Consider the following 24,374-nt stretch of genomic DNA (forward strand, 5'->3'; position numbering starts at 1 on the left):
TACAGATGTGTTTTTTTTTTTATATGATTTTTTTTTTCTGGATTCAGATTTTATTGTGACTATATTATTTTATGACTATATGACTGATGATTTGTATACTGTATGTGCATGTGTGTGTACAGTATGTGTCTGTGTGTGTGTGTGTGTGTGTGTGTGTGTGTGTGAGAAGTTGAGAGCAAGAATCTCTTAATGTGAGGAGAAAAGTAAAGGGGAATTACACAGATTTTTGACATTTCTGCATTATTTGTTGGTTGAAAATGACACAAAGTCACTTAATCGTTTTCTGATCCTCTGGTTGCTTCCCAGTTTTATTCTTGTTGTTAAGTCAGCAACATGAAGGTTTAATTTTATGCAAACTGGAGTAGAGTAAGTTATGGTGGCACAGTTTTGTGCCCTGGTATGAAACATTATTCACATGTTTTGGTTTGTTATTCACATGTTTCCTAGATATTCATTATTGCTCATAGTTCCTAGTCTAGCCTGATTCTTTTTATGCTGCTGCTACTGTTTAATATACACAAATGTGTTTTTACTCGTTTTTTTATATCTATGCCAGCAATAGAAAGCGGCTATGAAGAGTAAACATTATTTGCAGCTGAGCATTATAGATACTTAGATATAGATGCATAATAGATGCCAGAGCATTACATGGGTACTTGTATAATGCAATAATTGTTATATATATATATATATATATATATATATATATATATATATATATATATATATATATATATATATATATATATATATGCATTGACTTGCAGTTCAAACCTAAACATTGTAATCTATGAAAAAAATGAAATAATAATAATGAAAAAAAAAGTCTGGTTCGTTGTTAGATCATTCATTTTGCATAGTTTGTGTAGTCTGTTTAACTCATTAGGCTGGAAAATATGTATAAGGCAAATAAAAAAAGGTTACAGGGTTAAAGAGTACATCATGTCAACACACAAAGTATGATCATTATCCTTCTATTTTTATTTTTTACTATTTTTTGCTATTTATTATGTAAGAAAACCAGAGTATGATGATGATGATAAGTAAGTTCTGTTATTCTGTAAGTTCTGTTATTTCTAAAATATCTCCAAGAACATAGAGAGAGACAGAAAGAGAGTGACAGAGACAAAAGCGGATGGTGGAGAAGCAGAAGAAAATTGGCAGTGTTGGTGCAGCAAATGTCCTCCCAAATAGGCCAAAATTGAATGTCTATTTGTATCCACAATTGCCAATTCACAGAGCTACTATTTGAGGCATTGATGTGTCAGAAGATGAGACAGTGACTGCATGGGGGTTTCCCCTCTGTGTCCCTCTATTCTTTTGTGGGAATTTTTTAAAATGTGAATACAAAAAGCTAGAAAAGAATAGAAAAAACAGAAGTTGGTGGGGAAAAAAAACAGAAACCTTGTTTAAATACTGAATAAAAGTCTTGCTACTCGTGATAAAGACAAGTAGCGCAAAGGTGTGATGGAATTTTTTAATAATCAAGGACCTGGTAAGGAGACATAACATGTCTTTCTGCACCACCTAGACTATAACACCCATATGTGATTCATTCACAAACTGTTGCCACAAATCTGAAAGCACACCATAATATAGAATGGATTTGTGTGCTGTAGGATAAAACCTTCCCTGCATTGGAACGAAGAAGCCCACACTTGCTCAATCATGACAATGCTCCTGTGCGTAAAGTGAGCTCCATGAAGTCATGGTGTGTTGAGGTTGGACCTTAAACCTTAACAACCCCACTGAACACCTTTGGGATGAACTGGAACACTGACTGCACCTTAGCTCTCCTTACCGAACATCAGTGTCTGATCTCACTAATGCTCTCATAGCCACTCTTCTCCATCTAGTGGAAAACCTTCACAAAGTGTGGAAGTTATTATAGTAGCAAAGAGGAATAAATCTGGAATGTGCACATAGAGCAATAGTCAAGCGTCTACTTATAAACTTGGCTGTAAGAAGCACTTTTGAGAAGAGAAAAGTTTTTTTTTTCCATTAAATTTCATTTAGTAAACCTACCATGACCATGACTGGGATAAAGTAAGATCTGAAACTAAATTAATGAAATATCAGATGTCATATCTATGCATTATGCATTAGAGGTGATACATCTGTACAGCTGTTCATGTTTAAGATTTTTGCATGACTATGACTGACATTTGTTTGATTTTTATGGTGTGCTGTGAATTACTAGCTATGTTTCCTTTGACTTGATGTTCAGTACAAAATAGTGTTAAAAAACTGTTAATTGAAACACTTCGCTTTGAAAATGCTTTGTTTCCTGCTACAGCCACACATTTATTTTTCCTTCAACATTATATAGGGTAGGTAACAAACAGAGAATAAGCTGTAGAGACTGCAACTCTGGAGTGAAAAGATTATTATCTGTACAATCAACAGCATCTACAAGACGAGCTGCAGCATGAAATTGCGTTTCATGTGTTGATGTTTCCCATCAAAGATATCATTTATTTTTGTCTAATTAATCTAAGAGAAATACTTCCTGTTTCTGATATAAAGCATCCCTCTGAGAACATATTCCGAATAGACTGCTGAAATATCACTTATGTGAACTTATAAGACCTTATATCTTAACTCGGGGCTTTGAAATTGTGCTTGTTTAAACACAGTGTGTGTACTGAACTGTTAAGCGTACAAATAAAACATTTTTTATGAATAATACATTATTGCAAACTATTTCTACCCATATACTGTATGTATAATAAATAATCACAGACTACATATTTTCTGTTGGAAACAGAAAGCATCTTTGCAGGAAATGATATATACACACATTCATTTTAGCACTGTTATAATGATGATTTTCAGGCTGATGTTTTATTAGCTTGTAGTAGCAGAGGCTTATGATTAAATGATGCCACATGATACAAGTTTATGCTTAAATTCAGTGTTCACTGTGCATACTTTTCAGTATCTGGACAAAAGAAATTCATTATAGTTTCACTTCAAGCATACAAGTTTTCCCTATACTATGATCAAGAGACATTTAAACACATAACACATACTACATAAAAAAGCCAAGCTAGCTAAATAGTTAAATCACTACCTATGCTCTTTTTTTCATATAGGAGATGCCTATGTTTGGCTAACTTTGCTGTGATTGACAGGGGAGAAACAATATGCCATGCCATCCACCTTAAGAGTATCTGTAATTATGATTCCCTGGCAAACATTTCAGTATATTTCTCTTAGGTGAAAGACACTAAATTTGCAGCATAAAAAATATCATCAGTCTAAAAAAAATCCAGAGAAAGCACATATCCAGATATCAATAATAAACGTCAGCAATCAGTGTGTTAAAAGTCTTATCCGTAATTAGATTTTGCATACAGACACCTACTGTATTCACGCCACAGTTAACAGATCAGACTACACTTTCTTCAGTTACAGTAAGGTACAGTACAATTCAGTATAGTGCATTACCTCTGATCAAGCCTATAGTTTCATCTGCTAAATAGCAGTCTTTGTGTATTGACACATCAACAGTTACAGTAAGGAAAATATGCAGGGTGATGAGGTGTAACGCTTAAAAATTCTCACTGTTAGCTTTAGTAATGTTACATAGAATAACTCTGAATAACAAACAAAATATGCCGTAGAAAATATTAGTTTCTAATTCCTAGTTTTCATTCACAAACAGCCAAGAAATCAAAGCTTGTAGATTTCTTGACCTCTTTTATTCACACATTCTCACTGAGCAAATTGTTCTGTCATTTTTTTGCTGTTTAAATCCCCATCCTAGTTCCTTTTGTGTGCTCATTTTAGAAATGGAGGATCAGAGAGGTGAGGCTGTTCCAATTCCAGCAGCATCATTACTGTGATTGCTAATGATTATTGAAAACTCTCATATTAGACCCAATTGTTAGACCTTACTTTCCCAGAACTCCCCCCTTCCTTGCCATCATGAGTCTGCAGAAATTTACCACATTATCTTCGTCAGCAGTGATGTACAGTATCTTATTATGTCATGTGGATTTCACATAAGAACACAAACTTAAGGAAATGCAAATGAATAAAGATGGATAGCATCTGATGTGAAATTGTATTCGTCACTCGGTTAACATACGTCCTCCTTATAGACACAATTGCGGCTTTCGGCTAAGAAGCTTTCAAAGCAGTCTCTGATTGAAGATAAGAAGAATTTCAAAATAAAATAGCTGGATTAAAGAGTCAGGAGATTAAAGCTACTAGCTCTTGTGAGTTTAAAAATGCATTAAAATTGCTTCATAAGCTTTTAAAGTTGTCCATGTCTGAGAAATAATTTTGTTAAATATATTATTATAACAGGTAAAGGAAAAGATTGTAGGAAACTAAAGTATAACAGAAAGAAAAGGAAGGTTTTGCACAGTATCAGTGGAGAAAATAAGTTTTAATAAGTGAAATCATCAATGCATGTTGCCTGGGTAATGCAGCACTTGCAAAATTAGTGTTCTCTGGGACATGCATGTAAACGATCATATGTGCACAGTTCATTCAATTTAAAACTAATGTCCATATGTCTGAGATGCTTTTCTGATACTTTAGCCTTTATCTTATCAGCTCAAACCTCTATCCACAACAAGGTCTTCCCCTCTGAAGAAACCCATTGTTTTTTTCCAACATTATGTGCAACCTCTACAGACATTTTTTCCCATTCTGATGTTTGATAAAAAAAACAAACTGAAGCTTCTGACCTGAATTTGTACGAGTTTATACATGATGCTGCTGCCACATGATTGCCTGATTAACTGTTTGCATGAATAACCAGAGTAGAGTTGTTCCTATTTAAGTGACCTGATTGTATAAATAATATAACTTCACATTATAGCCTATAGTGTGTATTGTAAATAAGAACATTAGGCGCGTCCTTTCTTCATTTTTATTTCTTCATCTTTAGTAAACCTGTTTAGGCCAGCATGCATACACATTCACGCCTAAGGGCAATTTACGCTACTTAATCCACTTACTGGAGCTTTAAAACAGCACAGTCAGGGGTTAAATATATTGTTGCCTATAATAAAAGAAAAAAGAGTATGTTACTAAAGGGGAACGTTGCTTTTACAGAATATGAGTAGAGGGTAAATGCCTGTTACCAGAAAATGTTTTCGAATTCAAGCACAGCTTATTTATTTTTAATTAGTGAAATCATCAACGTGCAGCCTGTTGCCTGGGTACTGCAGGACTTGTGAAATTAGTGTTCTCTGATGCATGCATGTTAACAATTATATCTGTACAATATGATCATTTTTGTCATAATTCAATTGAACAACATTTATTCATATATTTAAAACAAATACAGCATGCACTTTGGCATTGAAAATAAGAAAATTATTTAATTTATTAATTTTAATTCAATTGTATTTGTTTATTTTATAATTTGGCATTTGTATATGATGAGTGTCACACCCTATAATCACACTTAATGAGACGGGATTGCAGCATTTTTCACTGTATAGTTTGGTGAAACTGGAGTGTGTAAGTGTAAATGAGATGAAATGAATGTGTGTTTCTCACATTCTCAGTGAAACTCAGTGAACACACACCAAATGGAGACATTTAGGTACATCCATTATTGGACTGGCTTGGCTTGTCCCATAAAAAGGCATTGTAATTGGTACCAGTTGTCTTTACTGTCCTCAGAAAAAAAAAAATTCAATCTGGGTAAAAGCTTGACATCACATGAGTATGTTCTTCATGTCCTTTGAATGTCTTTGTGCTCACTGGGAATGTCTTCTTCGTTGTCATTGTGCCATGCATTCATGTGACATTCAGGGGTGCATTAGATGGGACAAGAAAGCGAGACGGCTTGCAGCCAAGCCTCGTCACGTGGATACGCTACAGTTCACTAGACGTGATCAATGTTAACAGCCGATACTGTGTGTTCCTGCTGCCGTACTCAGCATACTGTAGACTGTTTAGTGTGAGCAGAATTCTTTTCAGATAAAATGGGTTTGACTGGCTCACTACACTGTGTGTGTGTGTGTGTGTGTGGATTTGTGTGTCTGTATGGTTGATAACCTCCCTCTTGTTTTGCTTCACAGCCCGTATCGTGAAGACCAAGCAGTGGTGTGACATGGTGCCATGTCTGGACGATGAAGGCTGTGACCTTTTGGTAAATAGATCAGGCTGGACTTGCACACAGCCTGGCGGCCGGGTCAAAACTACCACGGTGAGTCTCCTCCATCACAACACTTCTCTCTGTTAGCTAGTTTGTGAATGTGTTTTTTCCAAAAATTCCTACCAGCTAATCGACTAATGTAATAGCCTAATTAATATAATTTAATTAATATAACATCATTTAAAATATTTTTTTCAAGCTTACACTCAAATTTATATATTTGATGCTATTTATATTTTTATTAATTTCTGACATCCATCACAAGTTAAACACTGGTTATTACATCTGTTTTTTTTTTTCCTTCCATTTCTAAGTACACTAATAACATAATTAAATATTATTATTATTAAATATTATTAGATATTAGAAACTCAACTGTACTGTTCTATGTCTGACATCTTTTACAGGATAAAAGATTATCATATTTTATTAATATTAGATTTTCAGAACATGATTGCAGGTTTTAATACATATGTTGTGAGATTTTGTTTGCTGCTTTGTTTTGCTTCATTACTAACATATTAAAATTTTGGTACAAAAAAAAGTGGTACAATATAAAATTTATGACAGATTAAACATTGGTTCCTTTTTTATAAGGAGAGTCAACCGAGGTAAATAAGTAAATATGAAGAAAATGATATTACGTGATATAACAGCATGAATCCAAAGAGAATACTAAAGGGAAATTGAAGTTGTTGTTTTTTTCTTCTTATGCCACAAAAGCATCCCTTTAAATCTCCACTTGAATGGTCTCTGGATACATTTTAACATTGAAATCTAGGCATGTGTGCCTTTTCTAAAGCTTATATAAAAAACTCTTCTCAGCAAGCACAGAACTGATAGAAATGATTTGCTTAGTAACACTGAGCTTGGACTTTCTTCTAATTAGTTGTAATTGCATAAGATCACTCAACATTAATGACGAGAGCAGATGGATGATCACGGATGGTATGTGTGCGAGTGGAAGTGTGAGGGAGGAAAAGAGAGAGAGGTGAAGCTCTACAGCTCCTGTCTGTACTGTCATCTGCAATTAAAAAGTTTAATTTGTGCTCATTCGTTCTGCGCTGCTCATTTGCATCTTACCGGTTTTTAATGTCAGGCAATGAACTTTACCAAACTGATGGTTTCAGGAGCATAGCCATCACATTTTTATTCATCTGTTGGTGACTTGTTTACCACAAGTTTTTCATAGCACAGGAAAAGAAGAGGTGGACAGGGAGGTAGGAAGAGATAGAAGCAGACAGGCAAATCTAAACAAGGATGCAAAATTAATGTGATATTATATTCTGACAATAGAAGCATGAGTGTATATCATGATAAGGAAATGTGAGCTATTTTTATAGAAACCTAATGCTGCAGCAATATAAGATTATTAAAAAGTGTTATTTCTCGTGCAGCATGTCTCATGAAATAGTTTCAGTACAGGGCTGCGTCTCTTTAAAAGAGGAATTTATTTCTACGTTGCTTTAACATAATATTAGAAACCTTGCCTAGATAGTCTAAATATGCAACTAACATTCATTCATTTTCTACCGCTTATCCGAACTACCTCGGGTCACGGGGAGCCTGTGCCTATCTCAGGCGTCATCGGGCATCAAGGCAGGATACACCCTGGACAGAGTGCCAACCCATCGCAGGGCACACACACACACTCTCATTCACTCACGCAATCACACACTACGGACAGTTTTCCAGAGATGCCAATCAACCTACCATGCATGTCTTTGGACCGGGGGAGGAAACCAGAGTACCCGGAGGAAACCCCCGAGGGACAGGGACAACATGCAAACTCCACACACACAAGGTGGAGGCGGGAATCGAACCCCCAACCCTGAAGGTGTGAGGCGAACGTGCTAACCACTAAGCCACCGTGCCCCCATTTCAACTAACATGATAGCCACAATTTTTTTTATAGTGTGTAATCATCAATAATTAGATCAAAACTAACCCTAGCAGTGCTTTACATTGCTATTTCAAGTAAGAAAAATCGAAAAGATCAGGCACGTCTGTTTCCAAATTGATGCAAGGAAAGTAAACATCAATGTCTTTGTCTATTTGTGATTAAACTTTTTATTTTTGCTATCGACATTTCTTTACACACCCATGTTATCAATTTGCTGAACTAATGTCTCCAGCCCTGAAGCAAGCCTCTGCCTTTTGCTAAAGAATTTATATTAATGCATTTGATTGGATAATGAGGGAAACTGATACAGAAACTAAAAAATGTGGAGGTTGATGAATTATGGCAAGATTTTCCATACGATTATTCACTTTGCACTTTTAAAAAACACTTGGCCATTTGAAATGCTTTTTTTAGCCAACTAATGACTGCACGACTAATATACTATACTAATATGCAGATAGGCTTAAACATGTTATATTTGCTGGTGCTGGTTAGTGCTAGCCTCCTGGGAATTTCACACAAAACTGTCTCTAGAGTTCATTCATTCATTCATTCATCTTCTACCGCTTATCCGAACTACCTCGGGTCACGGGGAACCTGTGCCTATCTCAGGCGTCATCGGGCATCAAGGCAGGATACACACTGGACGGAGTGCCAACCCATCGCAGGGCACACACACACTCTCTCATTCACTCACGCAATCACACACTACGGACAATTTTCCAGAGATGCCAATCAACCTACCATGCATGTCTTTGGACGGGGGAGGAAACCGGAGTACCCGGAGGAAACCCCCGAGGCACGGGGAGAACATGCAAACTCCACACACACAAGGCGGAGGCGGGAATCGAACCCCCGACCCTGGAGGTGTGAGGCGAACGTGCTAACCACTAAGCCACCGTGCCCCCCCGTCTCTAGAGTTTACAATTGAAATTGGACAGGAAGTATATAGTAACTCAGATAATCACTCTTTACAACAGAGGTGAGGCAAACAAGCATCTCAGCATGCAGAACACATTGAACCTTCAGATAGATGATCGACAACAGGAGCAGGTTCCATTACAATTAGGCAAGAACAGGAATCTGAGGCGATCGTCACACAGACTTCCCAAACTGGAAGCTGGAAATTGTCTTTTTTTGTAATATTCAAATGTCCAGTTTTGGTGAGTCTGTGTCCGTGATAGACTCAGATTCATGTTCTTGGCTGACAGGAGTGGGACCTGATATGGTCTTCTGCTGTTGTAGCTCATCCACCTCAAACTCTGATGTGTTGTGCATGATGAGATGTGTAGTCTCACACCAAACACCATATTAGGGTTTATTTTCCATACTGCTTTGCCCATAAACAGCACATATTAAAACCTTCTAAAACATGTTGTGCATATGAGTCCCCATAGTGCACATGCTCCTTTATCATGACAATGACTCTGTCCATATAGGGTCCTTATCTTAAAGCATATAATGCTGTCATCCATATCAACAACATAGGTTTTTAAAGGGCTCCTGAGTAGTACTACAAAGACTGTAGGGGTTTATTTGAATCATCACTATTTTAAACAGGCCATTTCCATGAAACCCTAGATACAATCCTCTAAGACCAGAAGTCCAAGAGAATTTAATTAAATGCAAACACAGAGATTTTTGTCCCCATTATTAATCATATCAGTGTGCAATCATGGGCATCTGTGAGCTCATGTGTAGAGAATAAGGCAGTTAACGCTTTCATTCGCTGTTCTTGGCCAGGTTGTGTCTGAGTAAGCGAAAGAGAAAGAAAGAGTGTGTAAGTGTATGTATAGTTTGTCACGGTGTCTGTTTCTTGGCTCAGATCCATGCTAAATTCCCTTGTTTCCATTGCTTGGGATAAAGTGGAAGAAGCTGCCAGATAGGAACATTACTGGCTGATCCATGCCAAGTTTTAATAGACAGGTTTGAGTAGGACAGACTCAGGGATACTGCAGTAACAAGTGGATTTTCTCAAAATGAGCTCAATTACATAATATTACACAGTGTTTTATAATGTAGCAAAGCTAAAGCAAAAAAAAGCTAAAGCTGAAGCTAAAGATCAGTGGTGCTATTACGTACAGACCAAAGTGATTTATAGCTCTGAAAAAGTATTCAGTAGATTTTACTAGACCTCGTCTCTACTGTACTGGATAGAGAGAGAGAGAGAGAGAGAGAGAGAGAGAGAGACAGAGAGACAGAGAGGGTGGGGTAGATGCTATATTCAGCTAAATTACTACTCATACAGTAGTAAAACCCAGGTGTAACTCCATGCTAGATAAGAATAAACACTTATTTGTGATTTGCTTCTCTGTGGAGAATAAATTAACTAATATCTGATTGCAGCTGCCTCCATTTTAAAGGCAGAACAACTAAACTCCTTCTCCTAAACCAGGGGTCGGCAACCTTAAACATTCAAAGAGCCATTTGGACCCGTTTCCCACAGAAAAAAAACACAGGGAGCCACAAAACCCTTTTGACATCTAAAATGAAGATAACACTGCATATGTCGTTTTTTACCTTTATGGAAAGTATAGAAAAAACTGTAGTGTGTTGCATTCATGAAATCAATGAACTGCTACCGAGTAAACGATTTTATTTCTTCAAGCAAACAAAAATATTTTGAACAGTTTGAACTAACCTTAACAAAAAAGACGCTGGGTTGAAGGTTACTTTCAAATAAAATGTTCAATGTCTAATTGAGTCCTCTTCGTATTCATGACCAGGGTTTTCTCAGGTTTTGAAGACAGGCAAGCGTGGGTTAGGGTTAGGGGGTTTCCTCCGGGTACTCCGGTTTCCTCCCCCGGTCCAAAGACATGCATGGTAGGTTGATTGGCATCTCTGGAAAATTGTCCCTAGTGTGTGCGTGTGAGTGTGCGTGTGCGTGTGTGCGTGCCCTGCGATGGGTTGGCACTCTGTCCACTCTGGTGTATCCTGCCTTGATGCCCAATGACGCCTGAGATAGGCACAGGCTCCCCGTGACCCGAGAAGATCGGATAAGCGGTAGAAGATGAATGAATGAATGTCAGGCTCGACTAAGAACTGAGACGCGCTTGATTCCTGCTCGGTTCCATAGAGACAGCGGTGCGGCATATAAATATATGATAAAAAGTTGAAAAGTTTTTTCTGCGTGAGAAAGAACGTGAAAAAAGACCCGAATGCGTGACTGTCTCTCTCAGTGCGTGACACTTGACAGCCCTGCATGACGTCAAAATTTTAACTTTCCGGCTGCAGCAAACCAAAAATGCGTCCGCTTCTGTGTCGGATTTCGCAAGTCTGCAGTTATGACGCATGTAATGGTTCAGTTTAATTGCTAACTGTAAAGAGAGGATTTTGTTTATATGTTGAACTTTAAGTGCCATCTTGTGGTGCGGATTGGGATGGTAACTTCTGTGTAATAAGTGGAGTTTATTGTTAAGTGTCGGCCGAAGAGCGGCTTGTACAGTGAAGTTGTGACCGCATAAGGCTGTAAGTCGCTATTGTTTGTCATAAATATAAAGCTTAGTAGTTTATCATGTTCGACAGTAAATTAATTAATTCAGAGATGCAAATATTGCTCAAGTTAAACGTAAGTGCAAAGAGTTAGCATTAGTTAGCACCGTATGCTAGCGGTCTTTGGTTATGCTAGTTAAGGTAATTTGGATTTCGTGTATACAAGCCATTACCTAAAACTAAGAACATAGTTATGAGACACACATGACAATGTAATGTTTGTTAGTTTGTTGATTTAATGTTTCCTTCGAATGTTTTAGGCACTAAATACTGTTTGGTTGGCTGTGCTTGAGTGTGTAATTGAATAGAATTCTAATTGCTGTGTATTCTTTATCTGTTTACAGTTTTACAAAAACAAACAAAAGAGAGAAATATTAATGTTAACGTTAATTGAGAAGATTCATGAAAGCTACTGAAAGATTAAAAGCCATGAACCAACATCTCACTTGTTCACTGTCTAACTGGATAGAAAAGTACACGTCTAGTGAGGAGAGAACAACGCATATTTTGAGCGACAAAAAAATTAAACACGGTTTATTTTAATGTTACAAGAGCATCATAATCTTAGAATTTAGAATTGCATAAAAAAAGCTAACTAAAATAAAATTAATTTAAATTAAATATTTATTTTCCAAATCTACAGGGAGCCGCTGCAGAGGGATGAAAGAGCCACTTGCGGCTCCGGGGCCGCGGGTTGCCGACCCCTGGGATAGAGCAAAGATCACCAGACTGGTGATCACTATGGTCTAGATCAGTGGTGTAGTCGGGGCCATACGCACGTATACGGAGTATGCTTACTTTTTCCCCAGGGCTGTTTGCGTATAACGACTTTTATGGCTTAATATTAGCTTATACCCGCGTTATTCCCACTTGTTTTGCTGCTTCAAACGTCCATAATTTACCCTCGTCTTTTCTTCCCCTTTAACATTTTTTAACTCAAACGCAAAACTTCGTTGTAATTGGTTCATTTTATTTGAATTCCGCCCCCTTCCCCTCCCCCGACAGCTGTCGTGTTCCAGATTCACCGAGCGTTTACAGGGAGGAGAGTTTACTTCATCAACAGAAGCTGGTGTCATGTTGATGCAGACTTAAGTAAAGTTGGCCGCATATTTACAGATTCGAGTTTCCCGAGTCAATAACGCTTGAGCTAAACGCTCTTATTACACAAATAACACCTCTTTTCTATCGTAGTAATGTAGAGAGGCAGCTACAACCCAATTTTCCTCAAAATCAGCTTTCCTCCGAGGTGGACAAAATACACAAGTCTCTATGTGCAGACGGCTGAGAGACAGATTCCGAGGGACCATCTGCAAAGTGCAAAACCCGAAAAGTGAATACTAAAAAAAGTCAATAACTTCACTGTAATAAACTGTACTGTCACCAGCTCACACACCACTGATGTCCTGATAGTTATACTACAACACCTATTTTGGGGAAATGTCTTTTTGTATATTTTTTATGATTTTTTTTTTAAATATGCAAACAATTCCATAACTTCACTATTATGGAAATTATATTCAATAACTTCACTGTAATACACTGTACTGTCACCAAATTCAGCTCACACACCACTGATGTCCTGATAGTTATACTACAACACTTATTTTGAGAATCCTTGCTTTTTGATTATTTTTATTGTTTGCATTATAAACAATATACAACAATATACATTTCACTGTGATGTAAACTTCAGTGTGTAAATCAGCTTTTGTCAAACATATGTAATCCTGCTGCTTATATAAGAGCTATTACAGATATTGTTAAATGCATGGTCTCTACTTGCTTTAGCTCAATGCACAATAACAAGGGATATGTCCGCTCTGTATTTGTGCTTCTGTCATCCCAAGGCATTTTATATGGAACCATTTTGTGGAAATATGTAAATTATATCTATTAAATATTTGCTTTAGGAATCCTGACATCCTACATGACATTAATGTTAACTTGACTTCAGTGTGTTGTTTTTGCTTTTCTTGTTTCGGCAGTGTGGCAGGGAACAGGGGCTTTAAGAGGTGGGTGGGGGTAGTAGTATGCCACTTTTTTTGAGGACTACACCACTGGTCTAGATGCAGACCCTGTAAATGATTTCATTTCAGGCTGAACCATGTACTGATAAAAAAACACAGCAAAGTGAGAAAAAAAACCCACTGGCTGTAGTTCAACAACTCTAGTTTTCTAAACATATACCTATTGTGATCTATCGAGTCTTTTGCAATTATGCAAATGATTTAGTTGAAGTAGAAACTGGCATCAGGGGGAGATGCATTCGAAGTTTTAACAGACATTCATAGACTTTTCATTTACCCTCTCTGTTCTGTTTAGTGATCTGACATTGTGACTTGTTTGACGAAAAAAATTCAGAATAGATTAAAAAGTGAAGTGAAGTACAATTATGTAACAATACATAACCACTTTGATCTGTCTTAATTATAGTCATAAAATAATAATCAACTAATGATTAAACATTAACATGCAACTATTGTCATTATTCAGGCATTCAGTTAGTCACTTATCGGGTTTGTAATTAAAGAATCTTATGTAACTAGATCTTCACAGAGTGTCCAAACATCCATGTACAGCTTAGTGTGTAGAAGCTTTATGCAATTTTAACGAACTAGAGCATGAGCTTGAGACAGAAAAGGGTTTATGAAGAAATTGACAGATTGGAGAGATAAAGAGAGGAATGATGTATGTTTGTGTGTGTGTGTGTGTGTGTGTGTGTGTGTGTGTGAGAGAGAGAGAGAGAGAGAGCGACAGACAGAGAGCCAGAGAGAGAGAGAGCCAGAGAGAGAGAGAGACAGAGAGTGTGAGAGAGAGAGAGAGAGAGAGAGACAGAGAGAGAGAGAGAGCATTACACTCTATTAGCATGAGGTCCATTTAACTTATTAAAGTCATACCTAAATCAGAGCACTTCAGGAACGCCTGTTCTCCTCCATGCTGCTTCTGAGAAGAGATGATGGTGAGAGGCTCTGATTTTTCCCCAGTGTTATGATTGAAAATGGTAATTTTATCACATTTGACAGCCTGCGATCAAAAGGCATGACTGAGAGTGCTCATGCTCGTGGATACGTACAATGCCATGGTTGGAGGTCTTGGCATAGTTTAAATGGCTTGTTTTAATGTTTAAAAAATTTGAGACAAGAATAGCATTACAATTATCTTTGTAAGTAAATCTGTTGCGTTAATGTGTGAAATAATGATGTCATTATTTATGTCACTCTCAGAGAGGTTCTTATAAGAATTTTTTTTTTAATTATTATTCACTTGTATACAATATACTGCTGTCTGTAGTTTGTCTGTATTTTATAATACATAACACCTTTATAAGTAAATATTTAATTAACTAAAGTTTCAATAAGGTCACAATGGCGACCGTAAGCACAACACTTCTGTCCCTTTAGCTAGCATGTTTGGCCAATAAATACCTGGATGTGTAGAGCACACATGGGCTTTGGGCTCTACGTTGAGGCTGAGAAGGCATCATCTCAGACACACTTCAGACAAAGTTGTAGTTTAGATGGTTGACACACCACATATTTTCTTGCAATTTCTTAGAATTGATTGTAAATAAATAATATACAGTAGGTCCATAAGTCTTTGGTGATTACTGCAAATGCTTCAATTTTGCTCTTGTTTCTTATTTGAAATATTTTTTAATGACAAATGGTATTATCAGCAACAACATCAAACATATTTTAGAAATAATCACAGGAATTTCAGAATTCTTAACCATTGAGTGTTATGTATGTTGTCAACACTGAAGGAAAGTCAGACTTTTTGTTCAAAGTAGTCAATATTACACATTTGCTTCATTTTAAAGCATAACCTGGAAACTATGCAGAATCTTAAATAAATGAAACCTTTCAGATTTTCAGTACGGTCTTAGACCTTAGAATGTATTTAGATTTGGCTATATTATACTACATGGTCAGGATTACGTGGACATATGTGCTTGTTGAACAATCCGTTCTTAAGTTGGTCCTCTTTTGCTGTTGTAATATCCTCCATTCTTCTGGGAAGACTTTTAGATTTTTGAAGCATGGCATTAGGGATTTCCTGTTCAGCCCCAGAGCTTTAATGATGTCAGGCACTGATGTTGGGTGCTCAGTTGGCATTAAAGGTTTGCTTGGAGATGGCTTTGTGTACAGGGACACTGTCATGATGAGAAGCTTTTGGGCCTCTTTGTTCCAATGAAAGGAACTGTTAAAGATACAGAATCCCAAGACATTCTAGACAGTTGTGTACTTCAAATTTTGTAGAGGTTCCAGTAGTTGGAGTTATGTGCACGGTGCCCTGACTGGTATTCTATCCAGATGTGTACCGGTCTCACATCCACTGTTTCCAGGATATTGTGTCAGTCAAACCTTTTTCCTCTGTGACCAATAAATATTAATAATCAAACTAATAAATGATGCGTTCGATAAGTAGCCCGTCAGATTATTATACATGAATATAATGCATGAAAGTTGATCTCTTTGTGTTTTTTTTCTCTAATGATTATAGTGATCAGCTATTTTCCTAGAGCTGATATTTTGGAATGAGGCTGCTTTGGTGTGCATCTAAACAAGCTGTTCTTTAAGCCTCATCAAACATCTACCAGACTCAAGTGATGAATAATAGAGGCCGGTCGATGTGTCCATACAACCGGTTTATTAGTATGTCTTAATAATGGGTGTTTTTTTTTTATTATTCGAGAAGATGACCTACTGGAAGTCCAGTACAGATCGGAGTCAGAAGATGGCTGCCCCTGCAGAGCTGAAGTGCATGCTGGGGCCTGCGTAATTGATCCCATTGGGCCTGCATGGCACCTCAGGACACATCCCAAACCTTGGGTTGAACAGAACGGCTGTTGAGACGACAGCTGCTTTTCCATGCAAATGCTCTCTCGGCCGCTGCAGACCATTAGCTTGCTCTGCCAGCTTTTATCCGCCAAGTCAGCAGTCCAGGCCCACTGCCTCCATTTTGAGTCTCACTGGAAAATGGGGAATACACTGGAGAGTTAATTTCAGGCAAGGCTTCCTCCAAGTTATATTTAGGACATTTTGGGTCATGCTTAATAAAGTCGAACGGATATGATTATCAAGGCAGTACAACTTTAAGAAAGACTTCTAAAAAAAAAAAGGATGCTTGTTGAGTATGTCTAAATAGATTCTTCGAATTTCACACTTTTCTGTGTTGCACAATTATTCGACACCACCATGCAGTGTTAGCGTGAGAAAGCGGTGTACACGATTGCTCAACCAGCTTCTCATCTCTCATTCTTTGCCACCAAGTGAGCGTCATCCAAGAAAAACAATAAGAGGAAGCAGAGTTGAAAGAGAATTTTATTTATTCATTTTTTGAACTGCCACAACAACAATAAATCAGGTGATGCTTTCCCAGGTAAACAACAATCTGTGCCTAGAAGAGCTCTTTACCACAAAGAGCTCCTGAGCTCCAGGGACAGGTAGCACTGATGATTGTCATGTGAGAAACTATGATGCAGTGGGAATCTTTCTGCTCATTTCTCACAAAACATGGCAAAGCTTACAGTCTTGTGAGCGTAGCGAGGTACACACCTCCTCAGCTTTAAAGCTCTAATTAAGACAAATGCACCAAGACAAACTGATCTATTTAAGAATGTGAGGTGGTACCATAATGGATTGTGTGATGATAAAAGATGTCCTATTTGTCCTTAGAGCTAGAGCCCCAGGTGTATACTTCAGCAGAAAGTGAAAAAAATAGATCCATGTGAACTGCATTAGGGCAACTCATTGATTTTGGAGCCAGTAAAATGCTGTATGCTCATATGTACTCTTCCTATATGTCCTGAATGTCCTAAAAGGTCAAGAATGAATGTTAGAGCAACATAATCTGAATCATCAGAATAATTAATAATAAATAATAAATAATAAATGACAGTGTGACATCAATAAAGATGCTTTGTTACTTCAATATTGTTACTAACTGGCCTAGTAACACAGGTGCTGGAAATAAAACTGTCTGTCCTATATTTCCATTGTTAGGAAACATAATAGAATGCCAAATTCTGTAGATTTAGTGCATTAATATTCTCTCACCACCTACACCGTGGCAGTTAAGGTTGTGACTCAGTCCTGCAAACTAAATTAGTGTTAAAATGAATGTTATTTGTTAATAATAATAGCATAATATATGTTAATTATAATTATTATTATTTTCTCTATATATATATTGAATTAAAAATACCCTTGGCAAATACTCTTTATCAAGCTTTACCCAAATGTAGCTATAAAAATAGGAAAGTAATTAAACATAGCTGCATTCTCACATGCTCGCATTTTTTTTTCTGTTACAAATCCATGTTTCTTACCAAACATATCATAAGGTTACTAAGCAGTTTAGCGGATATGTGGCTATTTTAATGTGGCCGTTTTAATGCACATGTGTATATATACAATCATTTGTTTCAAAAGCTGTATGTCTTTATTTTGCCCCTTTAAATCCAGGCCCTGTTGGTGGGTAAAGACATTTATTAGTTACCTACTTTAGTTACTCAATAATTTAGATTAGTTCTCACAATGAATTTGGAAAACTGACTGACAACCCAGACATTCTTACCTGATATCAGCACCCGATATCATTAATGCTCTTGTGGCTGAATGGACAAATTCCCACAGCCAGGCTCCAGAATATAGTAAAAAGCCTTTTCAGGAGAGTGGAGCTTATTATAACAGAAAAAAAAAAATCTGGAATGGGATGTTGAAAAAGCACATATGGCTGTGGTGGTTAAGGGTCCACATACTTTGACTATATAGTGCATGTCTGAATATATGACATGCATGGTAGGTTGATTGGCATCTCTGGAAAATTGTCCGTAGTGTGTGATTGCGTGAGTGAATGAAAGTGTGTGTGCCCTGCGATGGGTTGGCACTCCATCCAGGGTGTATCCTGCCTTGATGCCCGATGACGCCTGAGATGCCCGATGACGCCGTGACCCGAGGTAGTTCGGATAAGTCGGTAGAAAATGAATGAATGAATATATCAGGTCTGTTGGAGAAACATCAGAAGCATCTCACTTTGCAAGGTAGCAATCATGCCTACTTTGAGGAACCTGAAATTCGGTTTCTAAAATGGGATGAAATACATCATCAAATCATCAGCTTCATTACATCCTTTAGATGAATTGTTTCTTTTTCCTACTAATGGAGTCAAGATGAAGACAGCGCGGAGACAGAAATGATAATGACCCATACTAGCAACATTCTTGAGACATACTTTCAAAGCATCTGTCATTTCATATTTGGATACACACACTCGAACAAAAATGATTGAATACAGCATGAAGCTGCTGATTAAATACTTTTCTACTTTAGATTCAAGAATCTATCTGGGATTTAAACAAGCATTTTAGGAAGTTTTCTAGAAAGCCAGTAGGAGGTATACTGTAGGCTGGAATTTTATGAGGGCGGAAGAGTTGAAAAATATTGACATGGCAGATCTGGGTAATGATGATGAGGCAAGGAATAGAACGAATATTGTGTGTAAATGTATTATGGATTTCATCATCAATTTTTATATACTTTCATACTTTTCATAATTTTAATATACTTTCTAACATAAAACATAACCTTAAATTAAAACATAGGAAGACTAATTAAAGAAACGCTACAGTATCTCTAGTTCAGACCTGTCCATATTACCCAAAGTTTTCTTCATGATCATATCCAAATGCATTCTAGATGCTGGATTTTATTGAACACTTCTGTCATCTCTTCTCTAACTGTTCCTGTGTTTTCAGCATTTTAAAATAACACGCTAAAAAAAATACAGGAACAGACACAGTTAGGGAAAAGATGACAAAATCATTCCATTAAAAAGATACTCCTACAGTAACATATGAGTAGTTAGGGTTCTTATACAGTTTGTTTCTCTGTGACATCTGAGGAAGTGAAGTCATGAGAGTTCATCCAGACAACGTCAGCTTAAGGCCATATGCTCCACTGGGATTGTTTACTGTATGGAACACCTAGGTAAAAAAAAAAAAAAACCCATATGTGGTGAGAATAACAGTCTCTTCCTTTCTTTGGCTTCACTTGCAAATGTATATTTGCCTTCTCACACACTTCACCCACAAATCTGTTGTCTGCTTTCAGAATGTCCCACGTGTACCATGCAAAATTTAAAAAGACGTTCTTTCCTGTGGAATGTTTTCTTGGCTCATGGAAGGATGTGCTTTAGAAAAGATCAATTGATCCTAGTGCACAAAAACGCCCCAGCAGTGCGACCATCTGAATTTGGCAACTGACAAACTGAATTTGTGTCTTGTCATGATATTGTGCTTTCAGGAAAACACCAATTCTTTTATCTGGATTGCGTCTCGGAGGTTTTAAAGCCTTACCAATGTGGAACCGTTTAAGAAACAAAAGGACAAACATTCTCTACCTGATTTATTATATAGAACTTTGATGTAATAACTGTGTGTACTTAGTCTGGTTTACTTTCAGAACTGCTCGTACTCATTGTTCCATGGGTATTTACTATATGGCTTAGTGAACTAAAAAATATTTTCTAGTCATATATGCAGCAGCTGAACTGAAAACTATTTTATATTCATAAATTCATCTTTCCATGAAGTGAGAGTAGAAGTTTATGCCCCTTTCGGAAAAGGTTTCTAAAGTCTTCAGAAGGTCAGAAAAATGGTTTGTAGACATCCCCTCAAAAATGTCCAAAGCCACCACCCTCATTCACAGCAGTAAGACAGTAGTGGCTTTCCCCCAGTAGAAAGGGGGAAAGTGGGTTGTCAGGAACCAGCATCCATGCTGCTTTGACAAGATGAATGTGTTTGAGGAGTTTGACAAAGACAATGTTGAACTACAACATATCTTCAAATAGGAAATCTATTCATTTAACTCCAGTCTTACCAAGTCAAAGCTTGTGATGGTATCATTTTGCCAAACATGTAGAAGGGAACAGGTTACAAATGTTAAACGGTTTTATTTACTTAAACTAGGCCACAAAATATAGATCATGAATTCAAGTTATGTATGTCTTGTCAGTTGTCTGGAGCATTTAAATTAGACTGAGATGAGATTAGATGAGATTTTCCTTATGGAGTGCATCATAAGCCCTATTCGGACGGGATTAGTTTTACGTGGGGACGTGGAGTAATGTAATTTTACATCAGGACGTCTGTAATATAAATTGGCCAATTCGCACAGGACAAGACATCTCAGTAAAACTAGCAGAAGTGGGAGGGGTAACTCGCTTTACGCACCACAGTAACCTCCTTGTCGTCATGTGCGTATGATGTTGCTTCCTGTTATCACGTGCGCAAAAAGACAACATGGCGCCTCCATGTTTGCAAAACGCGCCAAAAACTTTTAATGACGGAATTTTACCGTACATATTTACAGCGGGTTTATTCGGACGGGATTAGTACAGTATTACCTGAGGTAATTTTTCCGGACCTTTTTACAGAAGGTAAAAGTCGCCGTAATCTTTACTGACATTGTCCGTAATGATTACCGAGATGGCACATTCGGACTGGACTAAAATCACTGAGAAGCTCTGGTAATAATTATTTTACCCCCACGTCCCCACGTAAAACTAATCCCATCCGAATAGGGCTTTAGAAGTAGTAAAAGAGGACCAATTGTTACATTTACTGTCTATGAGGGCACTTCCTCATGCTGAAAGCAGAACTCATCTCTGTCAAAGAGTGTCCCTTAACAAGCACTCCACTCTACTCTCCCCTTGGCTTCTGGAGCAGTGCACCAGCAATGTAGACAAACAAATACAAACAAACAAATGAAAGCAAACTAGCGGCTTTCCAGCTGCTCTGCTCTGCTCCACTGTCACACGCTCACAAACACGCAGCTCTGCTGTCAGACAGAAGGAGAGACGAAACAAATAGAAATACATGCAGGAAATCAATTTCAAATGTGTCATGTCAGTCATTGCCCTTCTGGTCTGCCTTAAACCCTTCCCTGACAATATAAACCCATGCTCAGCTACACCTCAACCTGCTATATTCCCTCACTGCCTGATGTGAAGCTCAGCAGCATTAGGCATGGTGAATGTGGTCTATACATTGCCATCCTGCTATGGACACACTGCAGGGGGATGTGATCAGAAGGACATAACATATCGTACCAGACAGAGATGTGGTGGTATGCTGTATCCCATCATTGCTCCTTCAGGCAGCCCACCTACTGGTTCCTGCTTAGTGATCCATCATCCCAGTAGTAAGTGTACAAGTCCATTTAGTGTCACAGACTGAGACATGGGCATGGTCTGGGTTGAGAAGGCAAATGTACTTTTGGCCTTCAAATGCATACTGGAATTTTGCTGGTGAACTGTAACAGCGTCACCCTTTCAAAAGACTTTTGGCTTAACAGGGTTAGCCTAATATCATTTCTCAGAATCACCAGTGATGAATTTCTAGTCTAGACAAGCCTGAATGAGGAAGCCTACTAGTCCCTGGCCCAGTCACATGCCCAAGGCCTTCAGTTCAAACATGATTAGGTTTGATTCAGTGTTCTGTGGAAAGTAGTCATCATAGCTAGGGCTCATTTGGTGAAGACTCAGGAGAAGAGAAAAGGGTTATGAGGCTCTTCAGGAGGGCTACACCTCTGCTTGTCCAATTCTAGTGTTTGTTCCTTGCTGTAGGCCAAAAAAGTGCCTGATATTGTCGTTCCTGAATGCTGAAGTGACAGTAGGTCCTGAGCAAGAGTACTCTGCTTCATGTATATTTTACATTGTTTTACAAGCACACCCAGGTTTCTGTACAATGAGAGCACCCTTCCTGGAGAACACCTAGGAAACAAAACACATATACATGCTGTAAAAAATGCCGAAAATTTTAGATGTGTCATTGGCATAAACCACACACCTGCCTGCTCCTAGCCTGCTTTGTTTGAATAGACACCAACCATACACACACTTCCATCTAATACTGCTTGCTGTTTACTGCCCCCACTCCACTGTTTAATGAGCAGCCTGGAAATAGCTTCTGTTTTGTAACTCCATGTATGTTCCAGCCTTCGAGAAGTTTATTTTAGGCTGCACAAGTATTACGAGACTTAAGCAAAAAACCTCATTCAGTTACCGAACGGCTGTAATTAAAAATTTTAAGGAAGCATCACATACTGTAAGCGCTCAAAAATCAGCTTCCTTTTCGGTGCTAATGAAAATGTACTGATATGGAAATGCCTCATCTTAAATCACCAAAGGGTCACAGGATTCACATGGATAGAATTAATGTACACCTGTGTAGTGACTTTATGGTGGATTTAATTACCTAAAAGTTACAGTGGCGTATTAGACATTCGGCCTTGTCTTTAGCTCCAGTCTTCTGAAATCATTCAATTACTTTTCTCCCTGAGCATGTCATTTAAATAGAATTTTTTTTTTCTGAATCTTGATTGCACCATCCCCGCTGCTTTATAGTTAGACATGTTCATTTTTCAGAAAACACCTGCCTTTCCAATACCAGTTTGGTCCCTACGCAGTTGTCAAGAGTTCATTGTTATTAAAGACATGTGCCATCTTGCAAGCATTTGGTGGCCTTATCTCGTTGGCAGAGGACCAAGCACCATCCAGATGGTATAGGGATTTTTCAGTATTCCCTCTGGTAGCAAAATCACTTGACAGTTCAATGATGTAGCAAGCGACAGGCAAATTGACGCAAGGCATGAGTTTCATTTGACCTCTGGCCTCTAATGCAACACTGATCTGACTACAAAGCTCTTGTACCTGAAAATGCTCTGTAAAAGTGAAAAGGAGCTAGTTAGATAAACAGGAAGGATGAGCAGACTGATATAGAGCTCTGTGGGTGTGTCGTAAAATTCTAATGAGCATGAGCCCCAGCCAGCTACACCACTCAATAAGAACTAAACACAGGCAAAGGGCAAATAGGACAGAATCATTCATTCATTTTCTACCGCTTATCCGAACTACCTCGGGTCACGGGGAGCCTGTGCCTATCTCAGGCGTCATCATTGAATCAGAATCAGTATTGTTCAATACCAATCTACTAAAAATTCGGTTTTACACACTAGTTTGCATTCACATGCTAAGCTGCTCGGACTCGACAAGACTGATATAGACACGAGTGCATTTTTTCAGCCTCATTACTGACACAAAATCTTACAATAGACTTACAGTGGTTTTACTTGTACTTAGGTTAGTTTACATCTAAATAATTGAATTGATTTTGGAAGCAAATGCAGACAATGTCAAGCCATTGCATACGGTGCAGCACCTATACCATGTTGTTGGAATACCCAAAAGCTACAAAACCCTTGAGCTGTGAGGTGTCAATGCTACCTTTTGTAGAAACATATATTTAATAAAGTACATATAAGAGACATCCCAACTTGGTCATGGAATATAGTCATAGCCAACCACTGATCCTTATCAGAACATATAAATGTCTGTAAATATCTAGCACTGTGTCTTACCACAGATTAACAGATCAGGAACAGGGAAGGAACTTCCTTTTATTTTGAAAAACCTACAGTTTCTATTTAAATACATATTACATATTATATTTAACAGTTTTCCAAGGAACATCCATTGCCAAGTAGCTATACCTGGATTGAATTGTCTAAATGTGTTGCATGTGTTTGTGTGTCTACAGGTCTCCTAACACTGGCCGAAGTTCTAACGGTGTGGAGAGCTTCACGTGGACTGTATAGAAGCCTGACGAGCTCTTTGCTCCAGCCCGCCTGCTGTAGATAACTTGCTGTCTGTCATCGGCTCAACTTTCGCCTCCAACTGCCTGTCTGTAGCTCCGCTTTGTAAATGGGCAACGCCCCCTAGCGCCACGGAGGACAAACGTCCACACAACACCTCACACAGAGCACTCGAAAGCCTGCAAGACTGCTGCTTGTG

At 38.0% G+C, this 24,374-nt stretch overlaps 1 protein-coding gene across 2 annotated transcripts in view; it reads left to right on the forward strand.

The window, feature by feature from the left end:
• Window positions 1–24,374, forward strand: part of LOC132859028 (chemokine-like protein TAFA-5) — a 122,840-nt gene that overhangs the window by 97,228 nt on the left and 1,238 nt on the right. For both annotated transcript variants that reach the window (XM_060889590.1, XM_060889591.1), the window contains exons 3-4: window positions 6,048–6,175; window positions 24,121–24,374. The exon at window positions 24,121–24,374 is cut by the window's right edge and continues 1,238 nt beyond it. In XM_060889590.1, coding sequence (XP_060745573.1) covers window positions 6,048–6,175; window positions 24,121–24,129 — 137 coding nt within the window. In that variant the 3' untranslated portion in view covers window positions 24,130–24,374. The remainder of the gene's footprint in view (window positions 1–6,047; window positions 6,176–24,120) is intronic.

The sequence above is a fragment of the Tachysurus vachellii genome, chromosome 16 (assembly GCF_030014155.1).
Source record: "Tachysurus vachellii isolate PV-2020 chromosome 16, HZAU_Pvac_v1, whole genome shotgun sequence".
NCBI lineage: Eukaryota > Metazoa > Chordata > Actinopteri > Siluriformes > Bagridae > Tachysurus > Tachysurus vachellii.